The sequence below is a fragment of the Stegastes partitus genome, unplaced genomic scaffold (genome assembly GCF_000690725.1).
Source record: "Stegastes partitus isolate 25-593 unplaced genomic scaffold, Stegastes_partitus-1.0.2 Scaffold388, whole genome shotgun sequence".
NCBI lineage: Eukaryota > Metazoa > Chordata > Actinopteri > Pomacentridae > Stegastes > Stegastes partitus.
The window spans coordinates 315,323-341,039 of NW_007578119.1; the positions used below are offsets into that span (position 1 = coordinate 315,323).

Here is a 25,717-nt window from a genome sequence, read left to right on the forward strand (position 1 = left end):
ACCGGAACTTCCGTTGAACAGCCAATCCGATCGTCGCTACGGCGCAGCCTTATTTACATGTTTAATAGGAACACACAGATCAAAGGAGAAAAAAAACACTCTATAAACAAAAAAGACCGCAGTCGTAAAACAACACATAAAAAAACAACAATATAGTTTTATAATAAGTACATAGTAATATGAAAAAAATGCAGACATATAAAAAAAATGTGGCATATCAGAAAATGTCTGTCTTGCTATACATATATGTATATATGTGTATGTATGCATATAAACTTGGAAAAAAGGAAAATGAAATTAATTCTAACCAATAAAAGTGAAAAAGACATAGTTACCAGATTTTCAACTGTCTCGTAGGTTATTATCTTAAAAATCAAATGCCAAAGTGTGCCTGTCTGTTGGCTTGTTTGGCCAACACAAAATCAACATGTGGAACAAAGTCTGTTACATTAACATACACATTTCTTATTCACTAACATCAGTTTGACATCTTAATATAGAAAGGTTTTGCACATACTTACAACAAACAGTGCAATAAAAATGGGCATAGATGTCAACAACATCAGCTTTTATCAGTAGTCATTGTGTACATACGGTAGCTTTGAAGCACGGTGAAAGACAATTTCTTTAAAATCATCAACAAAACAGAAAATGAAAAACAGTTTAAGCCAGACATGCAAAAACTTTTTCCAGCTTTTTTAACTTCTTTGTTACATGTTTAACACTCCAACATTGTTCTAAAAAAATATTAAAATGATTAGATAATCATGTAAAACATGCAATAACTTGAGAGACAAAGCTATAGAACTGTAAATGGTTGCACATATTACGAAACATAACATGATCTTTGGAGTACAGGCCACATTGCAGTTTAATAAATGCAGAAATGAATAAAAGAAACAATAAAAAATACCAAAAGCACTTCAACTTTGACTATTTCTGTCTATTTGTGCTGACTCTTCTTTGTGACTTGTTGTCACAATCAATGTAAAAATCAAAGGAAGTCATCACCAAAAGTAATTCTTAACATTTTTTGTTAATCACAGACTGGTATAAAACTCATAGTTTTTAAAAACACAGCGAATGAACAAAACTGCTACATCCTCTATGAAACATCTTTTTCACATGGTAGTAAGTTTTCATTATCATCTTCATCATTTAATGTGCAATAGTTATGATAAACACCCATCTAAAAAATATGAATAAAAAAAATCAGTCATAATAATCAAAAAACAACAAAAGAAATATTAAAAAGCATGAGCTCTGTTTTCCTGTGGTACTTGAAATTCATCATCAAAAATTTCTTTGTCAAAAAACGTATATTCTTAAAGAATTAAAAAAAAAAAAAAAAAGTTGTATACAAATTGTTTTAATGATCCAGCATAACTGTTTCCAACTTGCATAAGAAATATCTGAGTTGTTTTTCATTTCATTGCATTCAAGTCAAGACTTCTACTCCTATCAAAGATTATTGTTATTAAGTTTACGATTCATCAGTCAAAATTGATTCATCTATACTTTCACTAATCTATTTGGTGATGCCAAAAACTGTTCAGACCCTCTTTTATCTTCTCAGAGGTGCACGTTTGTGTATGAAAAATGTTTAAGCACTGTTCTGCTTTATGATATTTCTTCTGGTCCATTTACTTGAGGTTAAATGCTTCTTTTAAGCCTTTCAGAGCTTGTTCCTTTGTGATGCTCCTCCAGGCCTGTGGAACATCAGCTGGCTTAGCTTCATATTCTTCAGCAAATTTGTCATTGTACTGTACCAGGACATACTTCCAGTAATCAGACGCCTCTATGGTGCAATCAGGAGGAATGTGCCAGTCTGGATAGTATTCAGTGTACTGTTTGTAAGGATGCCATTGAAATTTAGTGTCTGCATTTCTGAATGTAGTTTCACTGTGCACATCAGTTGTACACAGTGTTTCCACCAGTTTATCACTGTCGTCATTGCAGGATTCTGCAAGACCTTGTGGCCGATGCAAAGCTGCATGATGCTGCTCGTGCTCTTTGCCTCCAGCCTCACAGGGAACTTTACAAAATGGACATCGTTGTCCACAACCAAACACTCGTTTAAAAAGCTCATCTTGTGGTTTGATAGGAAGTTTGACAAGAGTCATGATGATGTCTTCAGATTTCCAGAGTTCCTGCTGCAGTTGTGCTTTCAGTTGCTCTATTGCATGCTTGAGACTTTTGATAAATGGATGACATGTGCTTTGGATTTGAAACAGGATGGTTTGTTCTGCCTCCACTGAAAGTGAGATGTCTTTAATCAGATATTTACGCATGTTACTGATGAGCTCTTTGATGCTTTCTGTGTTATCTGGCAGCAGAACACCATTCTCTCCCTTTGAGGCTTGTTCAACGGCTTCTGTCACTTTTTTAACAATGATCTGTAGATTCTTGTTCTTCAATTTGTACAAACTCTTGTCCTCAGACATTTTCTGCTGAATGTGCTGATATATCCAGTCCTTCACATAATTTTCATAGTTACAGATGTACTTGACAAAACTCTTGAAGTCTTCCTTATGCAGTAGCTCTTTCTGAATGTTGTACTGGAAGAAGGAGCGGGAACTGTACTGTACTGAATGACTGCTTGTCAAAATTTCTTCCACAATGTCTATTCCCAGAGATCTGTTGATGTAGTCTTCCACAGCAGGTTTGATGCAAAGTCTGGCAAAATCTGTTGCTTTGCGCTGACAGTCGTCTATCTTTTTGTACAAATCAAGAAAGTCTGACAAGTACTGAGTCTTGTACTTCTGCAGCTGAGTTTTGGGATCGTTATCTGACAGATATTTTCTGTGCATCTTCAGGAACTCCCTTGTGGCAATGCCGCAAATATGAAGCTTCAGGTCAATCTCATAATTTGTGTTTGTTTTGTGTTGCTTGTAACTTTGCTGAAGGAATGCATTGATTTTCTCGAGAAGATCCATTGTGAAAGAGTCATGGTAATCCCCACTTGTCTTAACTTTATCAAATACAAACCGTGTGCAAGACTCAATGACGCTGTTTGTAAAGCTCTGCAATGCTCCTGTCCACAGGTACTTTTTAAGCCATGAGTCTATATGGTCCCGGCTGACTTTAAATGGACCCCTCCCAGTTTCTGTTAAGTCAATGTTCTGTAATTCCTCATTGACGTTCAGGTTTGAGAAGTTTTTTCTCAACTGTGTCAGGACACTTCCAGCGATATCGTGCTCTTTCAGGCCAGATACTGGCAACTCTGCAGTGGCTCCAGCCCACATCTTTTCAAACTCGCAGGTCAGCTGTTCATCAGACAGTGTGGAGTCTTTACAGTCACGCAAGAGTTTCATGACCTTCTCCTCAATCTCACCTCTACATTTCCTCTGTATGTCTTGAGCCTTCTTAGTAGTTTTTTTAAGCGCAAGGATGCAATCCAGATTAGTAGTCACAGATTGTTCAATTTCATTTGCAAGACTACTGATACTGTTGAAAAAGTCAGCTTTGTATTTCTCTATCAGATTTATGTGTCTGTCCTTCCTTTTGTAGTATTGCTGAAGTTTCTCCTTCATTAGTGTTCGCTGATCTGTTATTTTTTGGGACACTTCAGATTTTTTCAATTCAACCAGTCCATTCCAAGTTTCCTCTTGAGCTTCATTGTTTGCATTTTTGATTTCTGTCTCTGCTTCTGTCTGCCAGGAGAGAATCTCTTTTCTGAACTCCCATTCCCACTGAGTGAAGTCTTTGCAAAGGTTGTCATATGCATGAGCCACAAGAACATTTCTGAAACTAAAGATGAAGTTCTCGTACTTCACTGCCTTCCAGAGACTTTTCATCCACTCTAGAAACTCTGGGATCTGCATGGCTTCATTACTTCTGTCACTTTCCACTGACTCCAAAAGATTTTTCTTGAAATCTGCCACAGCTTCACTGTAACCTGTGTTCACTGGTGCCATTGGAGGGGTTCCATGCCAGAGTCCTGGGATGTTCCAGTTGTTTTTTTCTATGTCATAGTCCAGCACATCTGTGAATGCTTTGACAGAAGGCTGTCTGTCCATTTCAGCAGCAATTTGAGTCATTTCATTGAGTTGGTCCAAGAGATGTTGTCTCTCTGTCATGCACTTGGAATCAGCTGAGACTCCTGCAACATTTTGGTGAACAAAATGACAAACTGGCTTTTTCCCAATTTGCTTCATTCTCAAGAATGCATGAGCTGTGATTTGCAAGACATCTTTCATTTCATTTGCGTTCTCCATTGCGATGTTGATGATGGTTACATCACTCAAGCCAATGACAAAGGTTGCCAGCTGGTTGTCATGTTCATAACTGTCCTCTAGTTGTGCCAGTTCAGGAGATTTTAGACCCTCTGTGTCAAGGAGAACCACAAAGTCATAATTCAGCTCCCTTTTCAAATCTTCTCCGACTCTAAGGAAGACCATGTAGGCTCCTCTTGTACATCTGCCACTGCTGACAGGAAACTTCACACCAAACATGGTGTTGAGGAGTGTTGACTTCCCTGAACTTTGAACACCCAACACAGTCAGTACCAACAATCTGCTGCTCTCTCCAACCTTCTTGTGGAGCTCCATCAGCACATCTGTCACCCATCTCTGTGGGATATTAGAAGCATCTCCATCCAAGAGCTCTAAAGGATAACCATCCAACAACATTTCAGCAGCCACACCTGGTAGATGAGATATTTTGCCAACAGTTTCTTGTGACTGCAAGTAAATCTCATAGATTAGTCCCATCTCTCTCATGTAATGCTCTATTCCTAAGGAGCTCTCCAGCAAAGCTTTATCTAACTCTGCAATGACTTTTACTTCTTTTTTTTTGCACTCCTCTTTAAATTTGTTGCGCAGTCCACACAGTTTGTTCCTTGAATATGTGTCAAGCTTTAATTTCATCCACTTAAGAAATACATTTCTTCTTTCTTTGTCTCTTGTAGATAAGTTCTCAATGAAAGTCTTCATTGCTTTGGACAGTTTGTATTGTCTTTGTTTCTTTCTGATTCCTTTTATTTCTTCCTCAAGCTGAGATTTATAATCCTCACCAGATTTCCGCAGTCTACACTCCTCCTTTTCTAACTGTGATAACCTTTTCCAGTCATCGCCTTGCAGAGGAAGTTGCTGATTCTTGTACTGTGGGACATTGCGGACTCCAATGCCACCTACGAGCTCATTAGCTGTTTTTCTTTGTTCCTCAGTTTTGCTTTCATCCACAGACAGACCAAGTTCAGCAGCTTTGTCAAGCATATTTACAATGCTTATTGTAGTTTTGACTTCTAAGAGAGATGTCTTGATGGCTGCGCAAAGTTTCTTTGCAAACTCTGCTCCATTTACCCGTGGGTCTTTGGTTTTCACACTGCTCTTTGGTAAGTCTAATGTTTCCATTGTTTTCTTGACAGACATCATGTCATCTTTAGCACCTCGTTCCTTGCGATTAACTACCAAGAAGAGTTTTGATTTAACATTTTGTAGAGAAGCAAGAACCCCATGCTCATTTTCTTCAATTTTGTCCAGAAACACAAAGGTAGCAGTTGACACTTGATAAAGAAAGTTGAATTGTGCAAGTGACTCACAAATGTCTCCTCGCAAATTGGCGAAGGCGACTGGCTCTGGAAATATGTCCAGATTTTCTCTTCCACAGGGAAGGTACCAGCAAACTTCTACCAATCCATTGGCTATTTCTCTTTGAAGTGCTCCTCCTTCCATGTCTCTGTGTATGAAGATATTGTGATTCTGCTGTCCACGGCTGAGAACCTGATTCAAAATCTGGGACTTTGATAAGCTGCAGTTTTTCAGCCTCACAAAGGAGTAGAATGGTATATTTGCTTGGACAATGTTGTCTTCAACAAAACCTCTTGATTCAGACAGATCATGTGGACGCCACTCTTTCACGATGTCTCTCAGAGCCCAAAGCATCAGGCTGCACTGACTCTTATTGCCATGGGGCAACAGCAGTGGGACAGAAAATTGGCACATGGACATCTTGAGGACCATTTCCTGTTGCAAGAAGCTGTCAGAACAATGGAAGAGCGCCACAATGAGGTCAAGAACATTGACCTTATTTTCAGAGTCATCTGCAGTATAAAGGTCTAGGTCAAGGTCTTCAGTGTTTTCCTCAGGATTGGTTGGTATTTGTGTACAATTCCTGCATTCAGCATTGATTTTAAAAAGATTTCTGAGAAAACACCATGGTATATCTTCCAGTGATGAAACTGCTTTTTCATATATGCTGTTTTTGTTGATCTCCAAAAGAGACTGCAGAGTGAGCTTGTTGGGATAAAATTCCTCCAGTCCAGTATTGGAAAGAAAGTTCAAGAGGGCTGTCAGAGAGCAAGTGAAGATCACATTTAGAGATCATGCAACATTTACAGATAGACTACAACATTTGGGAGCTTTAGCGGTGTCAATAGCCATATTTTTTTTTTGGATTGTGTAAAGAGACGGGCTGGCTGTTTCCGTCTTTGCCTGACTTTATGCATAGCTAATAGCCAAATGGCCATAATCCCATACTAAATGAAGACACGTGAGACAGTCATAAATATTTGTGCAAGTTCATGTAAAACTTGGCATTTTTAAGCTGTGAGTATTTTTTTTTTTGCTGTAGCCACAAATTTAAAAGTTGAAATTAATGAGTATTAGTACATTACATTGCATTTTACTTTTGGATTGCAGTCAAAAACATTATCTTGAGAAGTTACAGTCTTCCTTTTTCTTTATGTGCATTACCACATTTCTTGACACATTACCACCATCAACAGTGTGTAAGAGTAACAGAGGGAAATCTCTGACTAGACGTATTAATAGATGTATTAAAGTGCTGCACAATCACACATGCAGAATGCAGACAAAACTGGTTCCGCATTTATACTGACACATTGCCTCATGGTAGTAGTAGTGATCAAAAACTCTATTTGATACCTTTAATGCCAGTCATGACTGATCTTATATTACTAGTCTTTATTAGAGTGTACCTGCACGCCCTTGTTCTTCTGTGTTCATTTTGGAGGCAATCCCACGTCTCCTTTAGCTTGAAGATCTACAGGCAATGATAAATACATCTTAGTTTCACAGAACCACTGTTATTCGTATCCGGAATTTCAGTTCAAAGCGTAGAAAAAAACTTTTTGTAGGTTATTAACCGTAGTACATGTCTGCCAGAAATCAACAACCAAAAATATAATTGTGCATTGTACATCACATATAGTAAAATAGAAAAGCTTGAATTTAACTCAGTATCAGCAGATTATGGAAGCAAACGTGATGCAAGGAGTCAAGAAAGTGAAACTAGAAAGAGGCTGGCTTCTGGAGCAATGTTCAGTGGTGAAATTATTCAGATCCCTTTACTTTAAGCACACTTTACAGTCTTGTATATTTCATTTTAAAAGGGATAAAACAACATTTTCCACACCAATTTACTCACTCACTTACCCACAATGTCCAAGTGGAAACATGTAAGAAACTTTTTGTGAGTTTCTTAAAAATCCAAAGCTACAGTCTCTCATTTACAGCAGTTATTTTTTCATAATTGTTCATGTGAGAATTTTTTTTCTTCTGGAAGAATAAAAAAATAATACAAGACAAAAGCCTAAACATTACAGCAATAATGTATTTTTCTATTCAGAAATGATATAGTCTTATATTTTTGAACACCTGTTCAAAACTTAAAACTTGCCTGGGGTGTTAAACTAATCACTGTTGTGGAAAGACAACAGTCGCCTCAGGAAATGTTTAGACCCCTTCACGTTTTGCACACGTTATTGTGTTGTAGATTTTATTTAAATTAGTAACATTTAGATTTTTCCATCAATCTTTACTCTTATCATTTAATTGCAAAGTAAAAACATTTTCAGTTTTTTCTTGCAAATCTATTAAAATTCTAAACCTCACATTTACAAAAGCAGCCTTTGCGACGGCTCAAAATGGTAGTCTGATGCATCGTGTCTGTTTTCATAATACTTGAAATGTGTCTTGACTTTGAATGAAGTCAAACTGTGCAAAGGTTGTATAAGATCCCATTGTCCCCATATCAGGACAAAAACCAAGCCATGACCTCTTAGAAATTTCTGTAGGCTTCCACCATTAAACTGTAGTGGAGTACAGATCAGGGTACAGGACTGAAACTATTTCTGAAGCCCTGAATGTTCCAGGTTCATAGTTTCTTCAATAGCTGTGAAATGAAACAAGTTTTTGACTGCCAGGACTCTTCATAGAGATGGCCATTCAGCCAAACTGAGTAACTGAAAAAATAGGGTCTTGTTCAGGAAGGAGACCAAGAACCTAACAATCCTTCTAACAGAGTTTCAGAGGTCTTCTGCACAGATAGAGAACCTGCAGGAAGGACGACCATTTCAACAACTCTCAATCAATCAGGACTTTATGGTACAGCGGTAAGATGGAGGACACAAGTGATAAGAGGGAGACATTGCCGAATTCAAAGGACTCTGAAAAGCGCAACGAAATATATTCTCTGATCTGAGAAGTTAAAACTGAACTATCTGTGCAGAAGCATTCTCTGGCACAACCACTACAAACCTTCCAACATCATTCCTACTTTAAAACACTGTGGTGGCATCATACCATATGGTGACACATAGTGTGTCTCAGCAGCTGAGCCAGAAAGACTGGTTAGAATCAAAAAGAATGAATGCAGCCAACTACAGGTTCTTTGAAAAAAGCCCTCTTCAGAATGCAGAGACCTGAGACTAGGATGATAGTTCACGTCATAACACCACAGTACACCCCAGCACGCAGAAAAGACAACATTAGAGAGGCCCAATGAAAATTCAGACTTGGACCCCACAGAACATATGTGGAAGGATTTAAAGATGGCAGTTCACAGGTGGACCCTGGGAGGATGAATGAGTTAACTACCCAAATCCAGATGTACAAAACCTGCAGAGACTTTCCCAAGAAGTTAGAAACTGTAACTGCTGCCAAAGAGGCCTTCAAAGAGTCTCCGATTAAAAATCGAAACACTTCTGTAAATGAGAAATCCCTTTTTTTAATTTTTTTTTTTTAAGGAGGTTACAAAGTTCTAAAAGCATGTTTTGACTTTGTTGTTAAAGTTTATTGATTGTATATGAATGGGGTAAATAACCAAATTCAATAATTTAAAAATGAATTCACACCAGAAAAAAATGTTGAAAAAGTGAAAGGGTCTGCATACTTTCTGAATAAAATGTGTTTACTGTATTTATATATATTTTATGGATGTTTACATATGGTTTAACTGATCTCCCAAAATGTCTGTCTTTTAATAACAAATACAATGTCACATTAATACAAATTACATTTGTTTGTGTATTAGTATGCTCAGTCTGAACGTACCTGCTCTCGTCCAGCTGTGTTTATTGTAGACATGGCATGACTTTTCCTTCAAGTAACCAGTGCTTCAATACCCCAGAACAAGAAAAGAAAAAAAATATCATTATATTTTCACAGAACCAAAACACTTATTTAATTATTTGTGGATTAGTTGCAAACATTAAAATCAAATCAATAAAAACATAATAACGTGAACTTTAAGACAAAGTATTAAGCAAACATTAAAGCTTCAGTGAAACTTACCCGACATCAGGCAGCAGGAGAGTCTGTGGCTGAATATGTCGGCTCTGGTTTTTATACTGACAATATCAACAGTGAAACTATTTAAAAACAGGATCAACAGGTTTCTTTGTTGCAGTCGGAGTTTGAAGGTAGATAAGATATCTTGATCAGAAACCTGTTTGTGATACGTCACAAACAAAAGTAGTCCGGCAGAAAATACCTCTTTCTCAAAACATTACTGAGGATGCAGTTTAGTTGTACAGGGATGTCATTTTGAGTGAAAAGGCTGAAAAATCAAAGAGCCCTTGGTGCGGCAGGGAAATAGGGCAAATGCACTGAACAACACTTTGTTCTTTATAAAAAAAACCTTCAAATTCAGGCTTTCAGATGATGACTCTTGGCTGTAGCTAGAAGTGGTAAGAATTAACTTTTGTGCTGATGATGAAACATTATATACACATCTGACATTATGAAACGAAACAAAAGGAAATGGAGCAAAAGGCCAAGAATGAGGAGCTGATTCAGCTGGCCGAACAGAGGAAGAAGGAAGCAGAGAGGATGACATGACATGATGAATATACACATGGTTATGTACAGGTATGGCATGGAGGATACACACATTTCTGTTATTGCAGTCAAAACTGTTATTGAGAAGACGATTATGTTATCACACATGAAGAGCTGTGAGAGAACAGTGTTATATCTTGTTGACTGATCTGGAAGAGCTTTAAGGAGAGAGCGCAATTTATGTTTTGTTGTTGGGTTGTTATAAGAGCAAACTTTGACTGTTTACGACGGGTTGTAAAAAGAAAAACAGTGTTAAGAGATGCTGTGGCACCGGAAGAGCTGTAGGATAAGAAACTGTTTTTACAATGTCGTGTCAGTGGAAGAGCTAGAAAGAGAAAAAAACTGTTATATGATATATATTTTTATAACTTTACACTTTATTACTGACAAATTTATTGCAGTATTTACAGTAGAAAGATGATGATTATGGTGCATTTTGCATGTAGTTTTTTCCCCCCCTACAGTGTTGCTATTATAATCTTTATTTACTGTTTACTGTAGGCATTACAGTAAACCGCTGACAACATTTGTTTATATTCATATTGTGACGGTCCGTGTACGGTGGCTGTGCGGGCGGACCCGAACAAAAAGGGGAGGCAGGAGAAACAGGTTATAAGGAAAAGGTTTTATTAATAAGGGTGAGGGAGTGGGGGTCACCAGGAGCAGGAAACAGATGCAGGAGTGTCAGTCGAGGGGGGTGCAGGTGGAGGTTCGTCCGTGCTGAGATCCGAGGAGGGGAAGTGCCGCCGAGGTTGTGCTGGAGAGGGAGGCGTGGAGGATTCCGAGGACGGTGCGCGCGAGCCGGCCCTAGGCAAATGCTAAGGGAGCCGACATCCACAGGGGGCGCCAAAAGCGGAGGAGGGCAGGTGGTCAGACCGCCCGGGCAGTATTTGGCAGCAGATTGCAGATTGATTTATACACTATGAAGCGAGTAAAAGAGTCTGGCGCTCAGGGAAGGGAAAGAAGAGGAAGAAAAACGGCAAAAAGAAAAAGGTAGGATAACGTCAATGCGATGGAATTAGTTAGTTTAAGCAGGGTTCTGGCCGGCGTTGTAACAGAGTAGCGGCTCGTTACGCTGCTGCCTGAAAAAATACGCTGCAAATTGGGCCACTACTCGTTTTCGAGATTATGTAGCGGGAAAATTATTATTTCTCTACGCTGCTTGTGATGACACAATGTATTCAGGCAAATATTTAACCACAAGCGCCCATGCAGTGTCTCTACCGTCGTCAGACGGTCTTCGCTAACCCCCGTTAGCTAACGGCGTTATGGGGGGAGGATTAGCGAAGACCGCCTTCGTTAGCAGTGAAGACGACATTGGCGCTTGTTGTTAAATATTAGCCTGAACATGTCAGTTAGCCAGGGAGGGAGTGTCGCGAAGACACGCTGTCAGACATTTCTGGTGAGAACCCCGTTAAGTTAATGAATCGTAGTTACTGATATCAGAGCAATGCTAACTTGCTAGCTTATTTCAGACGATAGCAGCATTGTTTATAATCACTAGCTCAATAGCTATAGTTAACTTACGGTAACATACTACCACCATCTTAAAATAATCAGGGATATTTAGAAAGTCAGTATTAGGCCTGTTCAGATGTTATTTAAACTGTTGAATGTATTTTCCCTGCTATTCCTTAAAATTCTTAGTTTTCCTTCCTCTTTATCTGCTATAGGCTGCTAAGTTTACTCCAGTATTGAAGTGCAGTTAATAGTTCATCCTTTAGCTTTCTCAATATTATAATAAATTACACACACGTATACATATGTAAAATGTGTGTGGACTGCACTCTTAGACTATTTTATGTATAGCTTCATTAAATCCCATGTCCCACGTATGGCTTAGATCACATATACTTCTTTTTTTTTTTTCTTCAGATGCACTTTTGAAATATTTTACTCCCACCTCCAGTGCGACAGCATCAGATGCTCCCATCCCCTCGACCTCAGCCCAGCCCAGTGCCACAGTATCAGGACAAAAGGGTGCACCAATAGACCCTGCTGACTGGCCATCTTCTCGAACTGATGAGGTAAGACGAGAAATAGTGCACAGAGGACCATTTAAGACAAAAAGCAGTTTCATATTTCCCAAAAACAAAGACGGAAGAAGGTGTCAACATGACTATTTTAATAGAGTCTTTGTCAATGGTGAAAAAATCAAAAGAAGCTGGCTGATGTACTCAAAAAAAGAATGATAGCTTGCACTGCTTCTGCTGCAAAATGTTCTCACAGAAAGAATACAAACTGAATAAGGAAGGTCTAAATGACTGGAAGAATGCCAGCCACTTGCTGAAAGTTCATGAAGATAGCCAGGAGCACAATGCCCACATGGCAACATGGAAGGAGTTGGAGGTTCGTTTAGCAAAGGGGCTGACAATAGATAAGCAAGAGATTGCACTTGCTGAGGCTGAGAGAAACATGTGGCGTGATGTTCTCTCTCGATTGGTGGCAATAATTCAGTCCTTCGCTGAAAGAAACATGGCTTTTAGGGGATCCAGTGATACACGAAACAAACCAGACAATGGCAACTTTTTGAAAGAGGTGGAACTCCTGGCCAAATTTGATCCAGTAAAGAAGCAGCATGTTTGTAGGGTGAAAAGTGGTGCGAGCAGTCACACACATTATCTGAGCAAAAGAATCCAAAACGAACTGATAGACTCCATCAGCTCCAAAATACTTGAAAGCATTGTGGATGAGATCAATACAATGAAATATTTCTCCGTTGTTCTAGATTGTACCCCTGATCTAAGTTATAAGGAGCAGCTTTCTGTCATTGTCAGGACAGTGTCACTCGAAGACTTACCAGAAGTTAAAGAACATTTCTTGGGCTTTCTTGTGGCTGGGGAGACAACAGGGGAAAGTTTGTCATCTCTCATCCTTGACAGGCTGGAGGAGCTTAACATTCCCTTTGAGAACTGCCGAGGACAATCGTATGACAACGGAGCCAACATGAAGGGAAATAATAAAGGTGTTCAGGCAAGATTGCTTCAGCTGAACCCAAGAGATTTTTTTGTTCCATGTGGTGCCCACACTTTAAATTTGGTGATCGCTGATGCTGCAAGAAGTTCAACAGATGCCATCAACTACTTTGGACATTTAACAAAGCTATTCAAGCTATTCTCAGCCTCCACCCATAGATGGGATATCCTGCTGAATCATGCTAAAGTCACTCTAAAATCATGGTCAGAGACCAGATGGGAAAGCAGGATAAAAAGCATTGAGGCAGTAAGGTATCAGGCTCCACAAGTCAGAGAGGCTCTTCTGGAGGTGAGGGAACTACTGCAGACCATGTGGTGAGAGCTGAAGCCCAGTCTTTGGCTGAGGAGATTGGATCTTACAGATTTTCCATCTGTACAACCATTTGGTATGACATCCTCAACAAAATCCAACATGTCAGTAAATTATTGCAGTCACCAAGATGTGGCTGCAGACTTGTTGAAGAAAACTAGAGATTCTCTGGCCAGCTACAGAACCACTGAGTTCTCTAATGCACAGACAACTGCAAAGGAGATCTGTGAAGAGATGAACGTGGAGACTGTACTGAAACAACAGCGGTTGAGAACCACAAAAAAGCACTTTGCATGTGAGTCTCCAGATGAGCCAATGAATGATGCACTTAAGAAAATGGAAATCACATTTTTTAATGTGGTTGTAGATGCAATTGTCTCTTCACTTGATGAGAGATTTCAGAACCTTGGAGAGGTAAAGGACAAGTTTGGAGTGCTCTTCAAGTTTCCCAACTTAGCAAAAGAGGAGCTACAACAACAATGTCAGACCCTCAGCACTGCTCTGACCCATGATGGCCAGCTTGACATTAATGGCAGCAAACTTTGTGTGGAAATGCAGAACTTTCCACATTTGCCATCAAAGAACATGACAGCCATGGAACTCTTGACTTTCCTGCATGAGAAGAAGCTGACAGAGATTTATCCAAATATGTGGGTTGCTCTGATTATTTCTGCCACTCCTCCTGTTACAGTGGCAGCTGCAGAAAGAAGCTTCTTTAAGCTCAAGCTTATTAAAACTTACCTGAGATCTACAATGGCACAAGAACGTCTCAGTGGGCTTTCCATAATAAGTATAAATAATAATATTGCAAAACAGCTGTCATATAATGACATTATAGATGATTTTGCAGCAAGGAAGTCAAGGAGAGTACGGCTGTAAAGTTTGTTGAAGTTTTGATGAGCCCATGATGAGTCAACATGCACATGGTGTCCTCTGTTGACATAACTGTAAATAATTTTAATCAATAGGTCTCTGATTTTTGTATATACTCTGCAGTAGTTTGCTTTGTTGCCTGCACTAATTTCCTTTTTTATTATTTTGTGCAATATTTTATTCATTTTTGTAATTTTATTTATATTGTGCTGCTTGTTTTATTATTCACTGTTTTTATTTTGTATGTAAATAGTACATTTTTTATATTTCTACAATGCCTCATTTATATTGCATTTTTAATTTATGTAACTTGTTTCTTCGGTTTTATTTAATGTGTTATTTATACTTACATAAAAGTTTTAATACATGCATACAGTTTCTGTGTTATTAAGAGTGCAATTCACTGTGATGCAGGGGGGCGCCAGCTACAATCTTGCCTAGGGCGCCAAATTGGTCAGGGCCGGCCCTGGGTGCTCGTGACGCTTCTTCCCGGTGGAGGTCTTTCCCAGTGCAGGTGCTCGATGAGGGAGAACTTCTCGTGAGGGTGCTCCGTGGTGAAGCTGGAGAGGGACTGGTGTGGCTTGTGGAACGCTGGAGGCTGGAGTCGAAGAGGGAACGCTGGAGGCAAACAAAAAACACACGAATTACTCGAAACTCGAAAATACTTAAACTTAGCTAGAAGCTTCGCGGAGGAGAGCAACTAAGCGGCCTGGCTGTACCACAAGGATGAATCACAATCATCTGGCGCCGGAGATCTGTGAGAAGCTCGTATTTCAGGTGCTCCGCTGATGAGCTGATGATTTGCACCTGCCAGCGCGAGAAAGTCCTCTCCCCTTCAGCTCCGCCCAGCCTGCAGAGAAAACACACGCCCACCAAGACACAAACACAGGAGGCAGAGAAAAACCCACAAAACACAAAACATATTCCATAACCCTCACACATATAAGGATAAAATGCTTTAAAATTGCAGAAATATGCTTCATCTTTAGTCTTTGGATAAAGGACAGATGAAAAGATTTGATGAAAGTGACAGCACTGACAACCCCTGAGTCACTCATTTGGGACCTCATGTTATTTAAGTTTCTCAATAAGATGTAGTTTTTGGTCAAAATGGAAATATGACATAACACCATGAATTATTTCAGTGACATGCTGTTTATGTCCGTTCCTTCTTGTTTGCTGTACTTTACGGCATTTAAGAGGGCCAGAATTATTGGAATTCATCCACATTTTACCTGAATTTATTACAGTTTTGTCTTTATCTCCAGTGATTTTCTTGGTGGGTTTTAGTTGACAACATGTTGATGATGTTGCCTATACATGTGCAAACTTAAACTGTGCTCCAGTTATTGCGTGCAGGCATGTGTTTCCGTGAGTCAAATGCGATTTCCAAAACCCTTTGTTGGTAAAGAGCAAAACCAGCATCAGTTGCTGGAATCACCAGAATGTCCTCCATCAGGTTTAAACACCCATGTGGACCACTGCCAGCATTCTGTCTCAGAAACTGTTTCTCAGAAATCAACACCTTCCTTCCTCACTTCCTTAAAGCTGACATGAATCATCTCACTGTTTATTGTCAGTTCACTTCTATAAGGACAACAAATGTTTGTACAACACACTTTGGGAGGGATGGTGTGTCTGATTTTATGTGTGTAGCCTATATTTTTGTGTGTTTATGAGTGTTGTTATAAGAGTTACAATGCCTATAAAAAGTATTCACCCCTCGTGCATGTTCCTTTTATACATGAAATCATGGTCAATATAATTTGGATTTTTTGACAAGAATTAAAAAAAAAACAAAAAAGTTTCATATCAAACTGAAAACTTTTTACAAAATAATGTCAATTAATTAAAAACATATAAGGCTAAATAAATGATTGCATAAATATTCACCCCCTTCAGGTCAGTATTTAGTAGATGCACCTTTGTGTTAGGAGTGAGCTCCCAGTGTGTAGGAAGTGGACCCAGAATGCGACGAGGGAAACGGGTAACAATAATAAAGAGGGTTTATTCCGGGACAGGAGTGAGGACACCAAGGAAGCAGGAGGAGGGAGTGCAAGTGCACGCTGGTCTTCGTCAGGGAGGTGAGAGGCTCTGAAGAAGACGACAAAAGTGGGATAGTAAGTATATAATAAACGAACAACAAGCACGAGAACTTGTTGTGGCCGATCTACCGCTCATAGGACAGTGAATCATCTGGCACCACATCACGGGGAGAAGTCAGCTTCAGAGCAGCGCTGATTGTGATGAGGGACAAGTGCGGTGGAGAGCGACTGAGACCTCCTGAGCCACGGCCCCACCCAGCCTGAAAATGTAAAGCACAGCAAAAGAACACACAGGAAATAATACTACCACAATAATGGTACGAGATTTGAACCCCAACACTTTGGCTGGCACAGCACTGAATCTGTGTGGATATGTATGTATGCACAGCTGGACAATGCAATTCTTCTGAATTCTACTTGATATAACAGTTCAAGGTCTGTCAGGTTGTCCAAGGATCGGTTGTGAGCAGCTCTTTTCAAGTCCTGCCACAAATTGTTGATTGGAATGAGATCTGGGCTTTGACCTGGCCACTCCAGAACATTCACCTTGTTGTCTTTGAACCATTTCTGTGTAGCTTTTGCTGTATGCTTGGGGTTTCAGAATAAATCTTCTCTCAAGTGGTAGTTCTCTTGCAGACTGAGTCAGATTATCCTTCTAGATCTGGCGATATTTTTCAGCATTTATGTTCCCCTCTACCTTTACAAGCCTTCCAGGGCCTGCTGCTGAGAAGCATCCCCACATCATGATGCTGCCACCACCATGCTTCATGGTGGAGATGGTGTGTTTGTGGTGATGTGCAGTGTTTGGTGTTTGCCAAACATAGTGTTCAGTCTGATAGCCAAAAAGCAAAATCTTTGCCTCATCAGACCAAAGAACCTTCTTTCAATTGACCTGGGGTTCTCCCACATGCCTTTGGGTGAATTCCAGGTGAGAGTTCATATGAGCTTTTTTTTAACAGTGGTTTTTTCTTTGCCACTCTCCCATACAGCTTAAACTGGTGAAGAACCTGGGAAACAGTTGTTGTATGTACAGTCTCTCCCATCTGAGTCACTGAAGCTTTAAACTCCTTTGGAGTGGTCGTCGGCATCTTGGTGGCCTCTCTCACCAGTCTTCTTCTTGCCCGGTCACTCAGTTTGTGAGGACGGCCAGCTCTAGGCAGATTTAAACAAGGGACATACTCCTTCCATTTCCTAATGATGGATTTAACTATTTAGTCATTGGGCTTTCCATGATCGTTAATATCAGATATTCTGATAATATTAAGAAGACATTTGCACAAGCATTTGTCCACTTTGAATGTAAGATAGGACATATTATATAGTGAGAAACCTGAGCATATTATATACAGTATTATTTACATGAATATACCAAAAAAGTACTAAAAGAGCATGTGTGCAGTCTGTTTCTTGTATGAATTTATGTTATTACAGAGTCTTCTCTTTCTATATTTGTATTTTACAGAGAATTGTGTATTCAAAATATAGAGGGTGCAATACAGATGCTATGATTTATTGTATTTTGTTTTTGCTTTGTGTTTTTATCTGTGTTGTTGGTGAGAATTTATATAAAAATAAAAGCTGTAACTGTTGCTAGGCAATGGGATGATGGCATGTCAGATATGAAACTTTCGAAAATATTTCATCTCAGGTCTGAATGATATGGTGATGTATGGTGACAAAGATGGTTGTTGTCTCTCTTGGAATGAGGATGCATGTGCTCCATTGTTGTAGATTGCAGTACGTGATTGTAATGATCATATGAAAAGTTGATTCTCTCATAGCTTCTTAAGAATGCGTTTGCTGCTTTGTAAGTGACAACAGAGCTTAATTGTTTGTGCCAAGCATTCTCACAACTGAACTTTTGTTTCACGTTTCCTGGGGACTTACCCCGTCATACTTATCACCTCATACTGGGATAATATTAGTTTAATATTCCATTACATGTAATTTGTGACTTAACTCTGTGTTTTCCTGTGACATCTCAACCATAATAGGATGCGGAAAAGCAAGACATTGATGCATGCATCTCTCAGTGTTCAAATAAAATGAAAGTAGACGTACACATTGTGGTTCTTTTCCAATAACCATACTATCATACTATACAGTACACCAGAAAAAGATTTAATATGTCCCCAACATAGAGTGTGTCCAATGCCATATGCTGAAGATACCAGGATGTCCGACTACATCTTATGTGATTTGCAGTAATCAACGCAGACAGCAGATTTCACACTGCAGACTGTGAATAATCTGTGAGCATGATGGTCAAACCGTAAGCGATATTATGACCAAGTAGTGTGTCCCAGTTGTATCACACTGCATGCAACAGTACATGCTTTGTAAGGGCAGCTGCAACTGAAAGGCAAAAACAACTATGTGATTTAGAATCAGGGGATGTTTGACATGAACGCTGTTTTGCTGTGGAACCACTGGATGGCAGCATCTTCCAGAACATTCAGTCTGTACATGCAACGTTTGTTCCCCTGCATTCAAACAAACCAAACTCCATGTTCAGCTTTTGTTGTTTAGAGCTTGTGGTGTTGTTGGATTGTATTGTTGATCCAGACTGGTGTTTCCTCTGTACTGTTATTTGGATAAGTAAAGATGTTTTGCAATGAGTTTTAATAGAAACTTGAGATTATGATTGTGTAGAATTTATTTCAGGTTGGTTGAAACTGCAGTGAGTTTTCAGTTTGGATGGACTTGAGAGTAAATCATCGATGACAGCAGTGAAGTTGTTTTCCTCAACTGTAAGAGTGAACAAGTTAACATCAGGTGTAGTTACATTAGAACTTAAATCATTGAAGAGGATGTTTGGATGGAAACATGCTCCCTCAGTACTGTGTGACTCAGTAGTGTTCTAACAATGGATACTTGTGGTAATAGACGCTGTTAGCTCATAATGCAGTGCACAGTGGAAATAAAAGAAGTGACAACTGTAGAAGAGTGACAACACTGTTGACAGTATTGAAACGGTTTTGATTGAAGAATGAAAAATATTGCATTTGTGGGAAAATGTATTTTTACACTAAACTTACCAAATTTGACACGTCCAATAGTGTTTTAAAGTTCTAATTTTGTGGCCAAACTTCTAAATTGTCTCTGTGGTAGCTGTACAGTCCACCTGCAACAACTATTTTGTCCATCTGGGGGCAGCAGAAACAACCTATAACCACTGACATACTTTCACCTTTTATATCAGTATGTAAACAGTTGTTTATTTACACTTTCAGCAGTCACAGAGCAAAATCAACTCTGATCTGGAGTCATGTTCATGTTTGCCTGATGAATGTAAGCACAGTTTTAACTTATTCTCACTAAGTATCTCTGTTTGCTAAATGCTGCACAGTGTTCACAAACTGTCTCAATGTGTCCATCACTACAAAAGACACCTTTTACATTTGATATATTGTTGTGAAAATACTGAGTAAAGACACTTTGAGCATTGATTTCTCATGCAATACATTTATTCGATTCCCACACATGATCATTGTACATTTATAATCAATCCCACCAAATATATACACATTGCTGTACTCTTAATCTTGAAAAAAAGAATAAAGAACAAAAATCAATAACAGAAGGTTCTTGTAGGTTGTCTCAAAAAAATCAGATGCCACAGTTTTTCTTGCTTTTGGCTTGTTTAGACAACACATCATAAACATGGAGGAAAGTCTGTTACACTGACATGTACACATTTTTCATTCCCAGATTTTTTAAAAACAAAAATGTTTACCTAGTACATATCTTAATGTAGAAATGTTTTGCATGCACCTATAACAAAACTGCAAAAATAAAAGAATAATGATGCCATATCAGAAAACATGTGTGTCACTTGGCCTGTATTGGTATGTCAACTTGAAAATAAGGGAAAAATGTAATAACAAAAGTTTTTTTTTAAAATTACATTACAAGTACATTGTACAAGCACATTGTATTTTCAACTTCTTCGTAGGTTATTGGGCAGCTGTGGTGGTAGAGTGGTTCTCCTCTGATCAGACGGTCGGTGGTTCGATCCCCCGTCCCTCCACAGTCGAAGTGTCCTTGAGCAAGACACTGAACCTGAAGTTGTTCCCAATGGCAGACAGCATGGCAGCTCTGTCTCCATTGGTGTATGAATCTACTCTCAGATATACGTTGCTTTGGATAAAGTGTCTGCTAAATGAAACTGTAAAATTGTAAATTATTGTCTGAAAACATCACATGCCAGATTTCCATGCTGTTGGCTTATTGACACAACACATAGTCTACATGTGGAACAGAGTCTGTTACATCAACATACACATTTCTTATTCACTGACTTTGATCAAATATACATCATAGTTGAAAAAGGTTTTGCATGGACTTAGTAGAACTAAAACTGTAGAAATATTTAAAAAATAGTGACATATCAGAAAATGTCTGTCTCAAATGGACTGTGTATATGCATATCAACGAAAAAAAGAAATACAATTTTGGATGAAAAAAACTGTAAAGAAATTAGATAGTAAATAACAATAAATCATAAATGAAATGCCAACATATTATTTTGTCTTTGGCTTGTTTAGACAATACTTATTCAACATGAGCAACAAAGCCTGTTAAGTCAACATACACAGTTTTTAATTTACTCTGGTTTTTTTTTTTCTTTAAGCAACAAAACTGAAGAAATATTTGAAAGAAACAGTGACATTTTAGAAAATGTCTGTCTCACATGGCCTGTGCATATGTATATCAACTTGAAAAAGGCACAAAAAAAGAGAAAAGAAATCCATAAAACTAAAAAAGACAAAACAAAACAACATATTTACCAGATTTTCAACCTTTTTATCAGGTATTGTCTGAAAACATCAGAAGCCACAGCTTTTCTCATTGTTGGCTTGTTCAGACAACACATTATAAACATGAGCAACAAAACAACACAGATTATGATATAAAAATGTTTTGAATGAACTTATCAGAAATAAAACTGTAGAAACACTTAAAAAATAGTGACATTAGAAAATCTCTGTGTCACACATTCTGTGTATACATGTATATCACCTTGATAAAAGGAAAATAAAATTGTAATTATTAAACGTTGAACAGAAAAAGATCATTTAGATCAGCATACATATTTCCTATTGGCTGGACTGATTGACTGATTGTGTTTTATCAAATAAACTCAATATAAACATGTTTTACATGTAAATATTAATAATAAAATGAAAAAAAGTGATATCCTAAGATAGTGGCATAAAGAACAGTCTCTGTCTCACATGGCCAATAAGTAAACATGACCATCAACAGCATCAGCATCATTGTCTTCACCACTCGCTGTTATGTATGAAAACAAAGAAACCTTCAAAGACAACAATCATCAAAACAGAAATTAAAACAATATGAAGAAAATAACAAAGTCTGAGATACAAAACATATTCTCAGATTTTTATCAACTGTCCAGCTGTACAGTAAAAATCTTGTAAGTTGAAACGCTGTTTTGTCTGAAGATTTTTGTTCTGATTCATTCACACCATGTTGAATGCTTCTTTTAAGCCTTTCAGAGCTTGTTCCTTTGTAATGCTCCTCCAGGCCTTTGGAACATCAGCTGGCTTTGCTTTATATTCTTCAGCAAATTTGTCATTGTACTGTACCAGGACATACTTCCAGTAGTCAGATGCCTCTATGGTGGGATCTGGAGGAATGTGCCAGTCTGGATAGTATGTGGTGTACTGTTTGTACGGATGGAACTCCCATTTAGTGTCTGTGTTTCGGAAACTTCGTTCACTGTGCACATCAGTTGTACACAGTGTTTCCATCAGTTTACCACTGTCTACATAGTGGTATCCACCCAGACCTTGTGGCCGATGCAAAGCTGCATGATGCTGCTTGTGCTCTTTGCCTCCAGCCTCACAGGGAACTTTACAAAATGGACATTGTTGTCCACAACCAAACACTCGTTTAAAAAGCTCATCTTGTGGTTTGATGGGAAGTTTGGCAAGAGTCTTGATAATGTCTTCAGATTTCCAGAGATCCTGCTGCAGTTGTGCTTTTAAGTCCTCTATTGCATGCTTGAGGCTGTCAATAAATGGATGACATGTGCTTTTGATTTGAAACAGGATGGTTTTCTCATCCTCCACTGAAAGTGAGATATCTTTAATCAGATATTTGCGCATGTTGCTGATGAGCTCTTTGATGCTTTCTGTGTTATTTGGCAGCAGAACACCATTCTCTCCCTTTGAGGCTTGTTCAAGGGCTTCTGTTACTTTTTTAACAATGATCTGTAGATTCTTGTTCTTCAATTTGTACAAACTCTTGTCCTCAGACATTTTCTGCTGAATGTGCTGATATATCCAGTCCTTCACATAATTTTCATAGTTACAGATGTACTTGACAAAACTCTTGAAGTCTTCTTTATGCAGTAGCTCTTTCTGAATGTTGTACTGGAAGAAGGAGCGGGAACTGTACTGTACTGAATGGCTGCTTGACAACATTTCTTCCACAATGTCTATTCCCAGAGATCTGTTGATGTAGTCTTCCACAGCAGGTTTGATGCAAAATCTGGCAAAATCTGTTGCTTTGCGCTGACAGTCGTCTCTCTCTTTGTACAAGTCAAGAAAGTCTGACAAGTACTGAGTCTTGTACTTGTGCAGCTGAGTGTTGGGATCATTATCTGACAGATATTTTCTGTGCATTTTCAGGAACTCCCTTGTGGCAATGCCGCAAATATGAAGTTTCAGGTCAATCTCATACTTTGTGTTTGTTTTGTGTTGCTTGTCACTTTGCTGAAGGAATTCATTGATTTTTTCGAGAAGATCCCTTGTGAAAGAGTCATGGTAATCTCCATCTGTATTTGCTTTATCATGTATAAACCGTGTGCAGGACTCAATGACATTGTCTGTAAAGCTCTGCAAATCTCCTGTCCGCCAGTGTTTTACCATTTGGTTGAAATACATTTTCTGGACATGGCCTTTGTGGGTTTTAAATGGACCTCTCCCAGCTTCCTTTAGGTCTACGTCCTGTAATTCCTCATTGACATTCCGGTTTGAGAAACTTTTTCTCAATTGCATCAGTACACATCTTGTGATATCTCGCTCTTTCAGGCCAGAGATATTTGCAGTGGCTTTAGCCCACATGTCTTCAAACACATCTGTCAGCTGTTCATCAGACAGTTTGTTGTCTTTGCAGTCACTCAGGAGCTTCATGACCTTCTCTTCAATGACACCTCTGTATTGTCTCTGTATGTCCTGAGCTTTTTCTGTACTTATTTTTAGCTCAAGGATACAATGTAGTTTTGTTGACACAGATTGTTGAGTTTCCTTCGCAAGACTATTGATACTTTTGATGAAGTCAATTTTGTACTTTTCTATCAGATTTACGTGTCTGTCTTTGCTCTGGTAGTACTCGTGCAGTTTTTTTGTCATTATTTTTCGTTCATTTTGAATTTTGCTGGACACTTCAGATTTTTTGGATTCCACCAGTTCAGACCAAGTTCCCAGTTGAGATTCATTGTCAGCATTTTTGATTTCTATCTCTGCTTCTCCCTGCCAGGACAGAATCTCTTTTCTGAACTCCCATTCCCATTGATTGAAATGTTTGCAGAGGTTGTCGTAGGCATGAGCCACAAGAGTGTTTCTGAAACTAAAGATGAAGTTCTCGTACTTCAATGCCTTCCAGAGACTTTTCATCCACTCTAGAAACTCTGGGATCTGTGTGGTTTCATTGCTTCTGTCACTTTTCATTGTCTCCAAAAGATTTTTCTTGAAATCTGCCACAGCTTCACTGTAACCTGTGTTCACTGGTGCCATTGGAGGGGTTCCATGCCAGAGTCCTGGGATGTTCCAGTTGTTTTTTTCTATGTCATAGTCCAGCACATCTGTGAATGCTTTGACAGAAGGCTGTCTGTCCATTCCAGCAACAATTTGAGTCATTTCATTGAGTTGGTCCAAGAGATGTTGTCTGTCTGTCATGCACTTGGAATCAGCTGAGACTCCTGCAACATTTTGGTGAACAAAATGACAAACTGGCTTTTTCCCAATTTGCTTCATTCTCAAGAATGCATGAGCTGTGATTTGCAAGACATCTTTCATTTCATTTGCGTTCTCCATTGCGATGTTGATGATGGTTACATCACTCAAGCCGATGACAAAGGTTGCCAACTGGTTGTCATGTTCATAACTGTCCCCCAGTTGTGCCAGATCAGGAGATTTTAAACCCTCTGTGTCAATGAGAACCACAAAGTCATAATTCAGCTCCCTTTTCAAATCTTCTCCGACTCTAAGGAAGACCATGTAGGCTCCTCTTGTACATCTGCCACTGCTGACAGGAAACTTCACACCAAACATGGTGTTGAGGAGTGTTGACTTCCCTGAACTTTGAACACCCAGCACAGTCAGTACCAACAATCTGCTGCTCTCTCCAACCTTCTTGTGGAGCTCCATCAGCACATCTGTCACCCATCTCTGTGGGATATTAGAAGCATCTCCATCCAAGAGCTCTAAAGGATAACCATCCAACAGCATTTCAGCAGCCACACCTGGTAGATGAGACATTTTATCAGCACTTTCTTGTGAGTGCAAGGAAACCTCGTAGATCAGTCCCATCTCTCTCATGTAATGCTCTATTCCTAAAGAAGCATTCAAAAAAGTTTGATCCAACTCTGCCATGACTTTTGCATCTTTTGCTTTGCTTGCCTCTTTGAACTTGTTACGCAGTGCAGACAGTTTGCTCCGTGATTGTGTATCAAGCTTGAGTTTCATCCACTTTAGGAAAAAATCTCTTTTTTCTTTGTCACTTGTAGATAAGTTATCAATAAAAGTCTTCATTCCTTCAGACAATTTGTATTTCTTTTGCTCCTCTTTGATTTGTTTTTGCTCCTCTTGCAGCTTAGCTTTATACTCTTCCAGTCCTGAGTCACCAGAATTCTTCAGTCTACACTCCTCCTTTTCTAATTGTGATAACTTTTTCCAGTTGTCTTCCTGCAAAAGAAGTTGTTGTTTCTTGTAGTGACTGTTCACTTTAATGTCCTTTACCATCTTCTCAGCTGCCTTCTTTTGGTCGTCACTGCTACATTCATCTACAGAAAGACCAAATTCAGTTGCTTTTTCAAGCATACTGTCAATGGTTGTTGCAGATGTTGATGAGGTCTTGATGGCTTCACATAGTTTCTCTGAAAAATCTGCAGTGTTTACTCTTGTGCGTTTTGTTTTCACATTGCTTTTTGGCAAATGTAATGTTTCCATTTTTTTCTTGATAGACATCATGTCCTCTGTGGCACCATCATCTCTGCGATTAACTACCAAGAAGAGTTTTGATGTTGTATCTTGAAGAGAAGTCAAAATCTTGTGCTCATTTTCTTCAATTTTGTCCAGAAACACAAAGGTAGCAGTTGATACTTGATAAAGAAAGTTGAATTGTGCGAGTGACTCACAGATGTCTCCTCGTAAATTGGCGAAGGCGACTGGCTCTGGAAAT

The 25,717-nt window shown here is 38.9% G+C and overlaps 2 protein-coding genes across 2 annotated transcripts; both read right to left on the reverse strand.

Annotated features, from left to right (window-relative positions):
- Positions 1–249: 249 nt before the first annotated feature.
- LOC103359676 (up-regulator of cell proliferation-like) lies at positions 250–7,007 on the reverse strand. Its single transcript, XM_008285147.1, has 2 exons — positions 6,941–7,007; positions 250–6,289 (listed from the first exon to the last, which is right to left on the reverse strand). The coding sequence occupies exons 1-2, from the start codon at positions 6,966–6,968 to the stop codon at positions 1,644–1,646; spliced, it is 4,674 nt and encodes a 1,557-aa protein (XP_008283369.1). The 5' UTR covers positions 6,969–7,007; the 3' UTR covers positions 250–1,643.
- A 14,670-nt stretch (positions 7,008–21,677) lies between these two features.
- On the reverse strand, positions 21,678–25,713 carry LOC103359683 (interferon-induced very large GTPase 1-like; the record flags this gene model as incomplete). The annotated part of the gene is made up of 1 exon (XM_008285154.1): positions 21,678–25,713. A coding segment is annotated over one exon (3,942 nt), but the record flags the coding sequence as incomplete, so codon positions are not given.
- Positions 25,714–25,717: the final 4 nt, after the last annotated feature.